Here is a 7096-nt window from a genome sequence, read left to right on the forward strand (position 1 = left end):
ATGGTGGATGAGTGATTAGATGGGTGGATGAATGAGTGGATGGACAGATGGATGGATGCATGAGTGAACAGATGGGTGGATGGATGAGTGGATGGCAGAGGATGGATGGATGAAGGAGTGGATGCAGACCATACTAGGCAGGGTGAGTCTGCATCCCAGAACTGGACTCAGCAGGAACCAAGAGGAATGGAGGTGGCATGAGACCACGGAGAGACGCACTGTCAGGAGAGCTTTGCTTAGCAGGGAGGACCCCTGAGACTCTGGCTTTGCACTTGTGCACTCACAGGGTGGCTCTGGGGCCAAAGCCTTTACCCTCGCCTCTCTGGTTTGCAGATGAACGGGGCCCGGCCAGCCACAGTGTCCTCCAGACTCAGCCCCTGGGACAAGAGCAGCCTTTCTGCCCACCGTGTGGACCTGTCTGCAGTGTGAGAGGCTGTGCATCAGCTCTCCCCCAACACCCCACAGAGTCACTCTACCTCTGCGGGGCCTGGAGTGGGGGTCACAGCCTGAGGACAGCATCACCTGGGACCCTCCTGTGGGACACCTACCATTCTGTCGGCTGCTGACTCTGGGGCCATGTGGCCAGGAGGAGCAGGAGGGGATGTGGGCCATGGCTTCCCAATGGAGTGACTCAGGACAGGAGCTGACCCACCTCAAGGCCTCCCGACACCCAGCCACATCACGGTGCATGCCCTGCACCCTGGCTCAGGGCACTGTGAGCACCGGAGGGGACTGGACACCAAGTGAGAGGCCTGGAGGTGTGGCCGAGGTCCCCATCCCCCGTAGACACCATGCTCCCCAACGTGCCCTGTAGGACAGCCAGGTGACAGGGGCCGTGGGGAGGGTACTAAGAGGCCCCCACTGCTGAGTTCACTCACGCTCCCCACGTCAGGCACCCCCGCCCCACATGCATGTCCTCTGTCTGTATCCAGTCCGTGGGGAAGACCCTCCCTGCCCCCCCCAGTGCTTTTCACCTTCAGACTCCAAGTCGGCTTCCCACCTCCACTCTCCCGGCTCCCAGCCACTTTTGTGCACGCCCTGCCCCCTACCCCACACCCAGCTTACTGTGTCCTGCACCGGGTCCCCCTCCATCTCCCACTTTGTAAACCAGCTCCCAGAGCTCCCATCTCAGAACTCACTCCCCTGTCCCAGAGGGAGTAGGGGAACAACGCGTGCCACTTCTTGTCCCTGAAAGGTGTCCCATGCCAAGGAGCAGCCCCCTCCCCAAACAGCCAGTCCACACTGAGAAGGCATCTGATGGGACCCTTGCCCTCAGCTGACCAGGGTGGGAGGCGTTGACAGTAGCCATATCTTCATGTTGGTGTTAATTACGGACTCGGCCCCTTAGAAGCTGGGATCCTTGTTACAGCCATGTGGGTGAGTCCCTGGGGTACAAGGGCTGGAGTCTGATATGTGAGCCAAGGAGCCATGACTATACTTGGAAACGGCCACGGAAGACCCTCGGTGAGGCAGCAGTCAAGTTCGCAATTGCGTGGATGAGACGCAGACTCTGTTTCTCCAACTGGAAGATGTTCCCTTAGAACTGCGAGTGGGACGGTGCCTGAGCCCCTCCCCAGCCCCACGCCTGCCTTGCTTCAGGGGCAGTTCTGGGGCCCGTGCTGTTTTCGTCCGGTCAGTTCTTTGTGACTCAGCCCGATTGCGTCAGGTATCCACAGGGTTCATCTTAGTGTGTCTGCTTGCGGGGTGCCTGTGAAGTGGCCCCAGGTGCATCAGTGACCTAGGGCCTGGATGCCAGCACCCCCGGTGTGGCACCCTGCATGCACTCAGGGGCCCTGCACAGACCCTTTCTAGGGGCGGTAGGAGGAGCACAGCCTGCCATGGGCTCCCCTGCGATTCCAGGCTCCGACGCACAGAATGAGTGTTAGCCCCTCCTCGTGCCCCTCAGCAGCCGTGAGTGACAGCACTGTGCCCAAGACACCACCAGGGTTGGCTCTGCCTTAGTCACTGGTGAAGCAGCCTGAGGAAGGAGCTGCCTTTGTGCCAGACGGAGTTCTCTGTGTGTCCTTCATCCCTAAGCATGTCCACGCCACATAGCCGATCTCTCGACAGACGATGAGCGAACACTGTGTGAACCTGCTATTTCTGCTGAATGGAAGTCTGCACTTTATTTATGGCTGAGGCATCCTGGCTTCTGCAGTCCTATTATGCACCCCTCGTTTGGCCAAAGAGGAGAAGATAGGAGTGTGTGTGGGATAGGTTGCAGCTCGGGGAAGGTAGTGAGTGCCACTGAGTAGGAAAAGTATGCTGTGATTTACGAAATAAACCTTATTGCCCTTAAAGTGAAGTGTGTACATTAATGTCGTGTCTAGTGGGAGGTGGGTGGAACGGTGAATCTCTGAGAAAAAATCTGAAGACCCACACACGTGGGTAAGCACCCAGATATTCATGGAGCACCTGCTGCATGCGGGCAGACCCCCTTCCATTGTGCTGTGCTTTCTTGCGCCTCACAGATACTGCATTTCTTACACAATGAAGGTCTGCGGCAACCCTGTGCCGAGCCAATCTATCTGCACATTTTTCCAACAGCATGTGGTCACTTGGTGCCTCTGGGTCACATGTTGGCCATTCTCACAGCATGTCACCCTTTCATCACGCTGTTGCACACTTATTCACAGCACGTCACCCTTTCATCACGCTGTTGCACACTTATTCACAGCACGTCACCCTTTCATCATGCTGCTGCACGCTTATAGACTGCGTTGTAAACATAACCTTATGTGCACCAGGAAACCAACTCTTGTGGCTCACTTTATTGCGATGTTGGCTGTATTGCAGCGGTCTGAACCCCACCTGCAACATCTCTGATGTGCTTGTACTATCCAATACAGCTGGAAGATGAGCCCCCTAGAGTGGAAACTAAAAAAGAAACCCACTGCTGTGGAGTCAATCCCGACCCACAGCGCCCCTAGAGGACGGAGTGGAACTGCCCCAGAGGATCTCCAAGGCTGTCAGTCTTTAGGGAAGCAGACTGCCCCATCTTTCTCCCATGGAGCAGCTGATGGGTTCAAACCACAGACATTTTGGCTCACAGCTGGATGCTTTAACCACTGTGCCACCAGAGCTTTCTGCCAGTGGTACCTCACTGACATTCTCTTTCCTTGAAATTTTGCTGCCAAAGAGGGTTAGCCATCTGCTGCTTTAAATGTGTGACACACTGCATGACCTCGGGGAGGATGCCGGGCTCTGCCCCTCGCCTGCCTGGGCCGCTGTCTCAGCTCGAGGCTCCCCGGCCGCTGGGCTCTGCATCCTCTCAGCTCTGACATACTCCCTGCGCCATGACGGTCTAACCTCTGTGTCGGGGGCACCCATTCCTTCTCTGTGCCCTCTGTGGGCTGGGTGCTCGGCGGTGGGGCCGGCTCTGTCTGGCTGCGCATGGTGTCCTTGGGGCTGAGGACAGAGGCTGGCCCCTGGTGGAGCCAAGGATGTCCGTGTGGGTGATTACACAGCATGGGCGCAGTGACCGGGTGATGGTGTTGGGGCCGTCGGTCGATTCCGTGTCGTCACCACCCTGAGTGACCGAGCAGAGCCACCCCGTGGGGTTTCCGTGGCCGTGATCTTTATGGAAGCCGACGTGTCATTCTCTCAAGATGCTGGACGGGTTCACCCTGTCTGTCATCAGCTGAGTGTTTAACTGCCGTGCCACCGGGCTCCTGAATGGCAATATAACTGCCCGCCATCATCCCCAGAGAGGGGCTGTCCTTCCTCCTGAAGGCCCTTGAACATGGCGGGCTTTACCCCACTCTGAGCGGCATCACTCTGTGCCAAGATCATGTGTGAGAGTGGAGGGGAGATGACATGGGGCGGGGAGACGACACGGGGGGAGACGACACGGGGGGAGAGCAGGGTGGAGAGGACACGGGGGCGTAGCACGTACAGCACACAGTCATCTCGGTGCCACACCACTAACTGTGCTCAGTTCTTGAAAATGGAAATTTGCTGTTTTCAGAGAGCCTGTGCGTTTCCGTCCACACAGCCCATTCTCAGTTCTCTGCTCCCTACAGGAGCACTGGGGCCAGCACTTCCCACTCTGCACCTCCTGCAGCCCTGGGTCCCCCAAACAGCAGGGGCTCTTGTCCGGAGCGTGGGGGACTAGCACCTTCTGTCTGGCCTCCCTGTGCCATCCACTAAGGAATCAGGGACCTTGGGGTCATCCTTACTCTGGTTCGTCCTGGTTGGCCGCCTGGACGCCAGCTCACCAACACCTGCCGTGTCCAGTGTCGGGGTGTCTGTTGCATCAGAACTTTGTGAACCTGGAAGTTCAGTGAATCTTCACCCGGAACGTATGAGGTTTATCATCGTTCGGACGCCCTGATGTTGTGTGAGCCACAGGACAGAGCAGGGAGCTGGTCCCAGTGTGGCCCCGTGGACGCACGCCCAGGCGGTGACACTCACTGCCAGGGACCTCCCCCAGCCTGCCCTTGGTGAGCCGTCCCCAGTGCCATGGTCCTGACCTGCTCCAGGGCAGCATCCCCAAGTCACTTCAAGGTGACGAGGTGAAAATTCTCCCATGGCAAAAGGCAGTCCGGGGCAACATCACTTGCCTTCATGTCTGTGACAGACCCCACCCTGAGGGCTCAGCCTCCCTCCTGTCAGTGACAGACCCCACCCTGAGGGTCCTGGCCCACCTCGTATCATATCAGACCCCACTCTGAGGGACCCGGCCTCACCTTCCTAAGCTTCAGGAATGAGATGTTCCCTTGTCCTTGGCAGCTCATCCAGTTCCTGGGGACGCCTGGCCCTGGGACTGGGTGCTTCTCTACATCCCAGCTCAGCAGTTACGACCCCCAGTGAAGCCCACATCCACCAGTGAGGGGCTGGGAAGGCCCTGGCAGTGAAGCCCACGTCCAGCAGTGGGGGATGCTGGGTAGTCTTGGCAGCAGGAAGCACCAGGGAGGATTTACGAAGTGATTCAAACGAGGAACTTCCCGTAAGCTCTTTTTTATCCAAGAGATAAAGGTTTCGATGGAAAATATTTACTGCACCCGTGAAGCCGGGGAAAGGAATCGACTCACGAGGGTGATTTTATTTAAACATCTGGATGGGCTTCTCTGCGGAAGATCGAAGGGAATGACAGACTGTGAGCTGCTGCTCGGGGCGTCAGCCCCACGCCAGCCCACCGCTCTCGCAGTTGCAGGCCCTGAAGCCACGCTGACTGCCCTCCTCCACCCTCACGTGGACCAGATATGTCATGGCTCCCACAGGCTGGAAGGGAGTGTCTGGTGTCTCTCATACCCTGCGCATGGGAAAGCTGTGCAGTGAAGAAGGACGACCACGGAAGAGTTGATGCGTTACAACTGCAGTGTTGGCAAAGAATGCTGAGCAGACCGCGCACCAGAAGGACAAACACGTCTGTCCTGGAAGAAATGAACTGGAGCGCTCCTTCAAGCAAGGATGGCCAGACACTGTCACTCACATGTGCGGCATGTGACTGGAACAGACCAGTCCCCGGAGAAGGATACCACACTTCGTCGACCGACGGCCCATGAAAAAGAGGAAGACACTCAATGAAATGGGTCACCACCGGGCACAGCAACAATTGGAGGTGGGCTCTGGGACGGGAAGTGCTGCGCTCTATGGTACAGGGGCTGCCGTGAGTTGGAACTGACTCGATAGCCCCTAATAGCAACAGCATCTGGTCCTTCCAAAGGTTTATGACTGGGTCCTGGTGCTGCTCACACCCACAATAAAGGCAAAGGTCACCCCAGAAGGCTGCTCACAGCGTCGCCACTTTCCTCGCCTATGAACAGATGACAAGCGCTGGTGGTGGACAACCCCAAGCACAGCCTTCACCTGTGAGGGATGGGAACTAGGGAGTGAGTACCTCAGCTCCTTGCCCCTTACAGAGGGTAACTCAGAGGCAGAGGCCTCCCACCGGTTCCCGATTCTCCCCGGGGACCATGCTCCCTGTCCTGTCTCCTATACCCTCTCAACAGAAGCTCCTGTGGTCCCCTCTCAGATATACTCCTTACCGTGAATCTCTGTCCCAGGCCTGCTTCTGGGAGTGTGAGCTAAGTCAGTGTGTGGGTCCTCTGGGCCTTATAAACGGATCTGGTGTGGGGCAGGCGGTAAAGCGGGGACCACGGACGAGCTGGGACCTGTGCTCAGCATTGAGGTAGCACTGCCATGTAGCACGGGTGCCATGAGAGAGAACATTCTAGAACTGGGGTGCCACTGACAGCCCGATGCTCCCACTCACTGGACACTTGGCTCGCAGCCCCAGGGGACTGGCTGTGACACCCATGAGCTTCTCAGCGGCCCCCATGCCACGCTTCCCACTGGGTCGCCCTGGTTGGCCTCTGGTGGGACGATTCCTCTCTTGCCGTCTATGGGCAGGGTCATTGGGAGACTTGCAGGGAGCCTGTCTGCCTCCAAGGAAAAGACCCAGACCGGCCAGGAAGCAGTTTCATGAATCGCCCCGTTTCCACTCACTCGTGACTTTATTAAAGTTTCCTCTTGGGGATGAAATTGTCAAGCTCGGTTTGCCCCTGATGGTAAGCTGTTGCCAAGTTTAGTTAAATTTGCTTTTCCATTTCGTGAGTTTACTCTGTACAAATCTACCAGCAAATGGATTTTCACTTTCCTTCTGTGCACACCTGGGAATTCTCAAAACGATTCTGTGAGAACTCTACCATTGTCGTTCCAAATGCGCACACTGTCTCCATGGCACATGCTAAGAGGGGAGCCCAGGGGACAGGACACAGTGAAAGCTCATTGTGGGGCGCTGCCCGACAGGCACGTGACTCGAGTCCACGGGGAGCTCATTACAGCCCTTCTCCAGGTCCTGCCACTAAGTGAAGCCCACGAGGCGGCCCTGCCTGCAGGATCTGTGTTGCTTTGTGTGTCTTGAGAAACCCTGCAGATACTCTTCTGCCTCACCACACGCCGGGTGTTCAGAGTCTACCAGAAAATCGTTCTGCATCTGGACTTGTGCTGACCACAGTCCCTGCCGCCAGGAACCCGAGTCTGTCGTAAACACCAATGTTAACCTCTAGCACCCACTCCTCTTCTGTGTCTAGTAAGCCTCCAGGTTTACCCTGACCAAAGACTACATTTCCCAGCATCCATTGTGGTGAGA

At 57.0% G+C, this 7096-nt stretch overlaps 1 protein-coding gene across 1 annotated transcript in view; it reads left to right on the top strand.

Annotated features, from left to right (window-relative positions):
* The window catches only part of ADGRD1 (adhesion G protein-coupled receptor D1), a 98386-nt gene extending 97957 nt beyond the window's left edge, over nt 1-429 (top strand). Inside the window, exon 24 of the mRNA XM_007955050.1 lies at nt 334-429. Within this exon, the coding sequence (XP_007953241.1) occupies nt 334-429 (96 nt within the window). The remainder of the gene's footprint in view (nt 1-333) is intronic.
* Nucleotides 430-7096: the final 6667 nt, after the last annotated feature.

This window comes from Orycteropus afer, unplaced genomic scaffold (genome assembly GCF_000298275.1).
Source record: "Orycteropus afer afer isolate SDZICR_OR568_19922 unplaced genomic scaffold, OryAfe1.0 scaffold00489, whole genome shotgun sequence".
Taxonomy (NCBI): Eukaryota; Metazoa; Chordata; class Mammalia; order Tubulidentata; family Orycteropodidae; genus Orycteropus; species Orycteropus afer.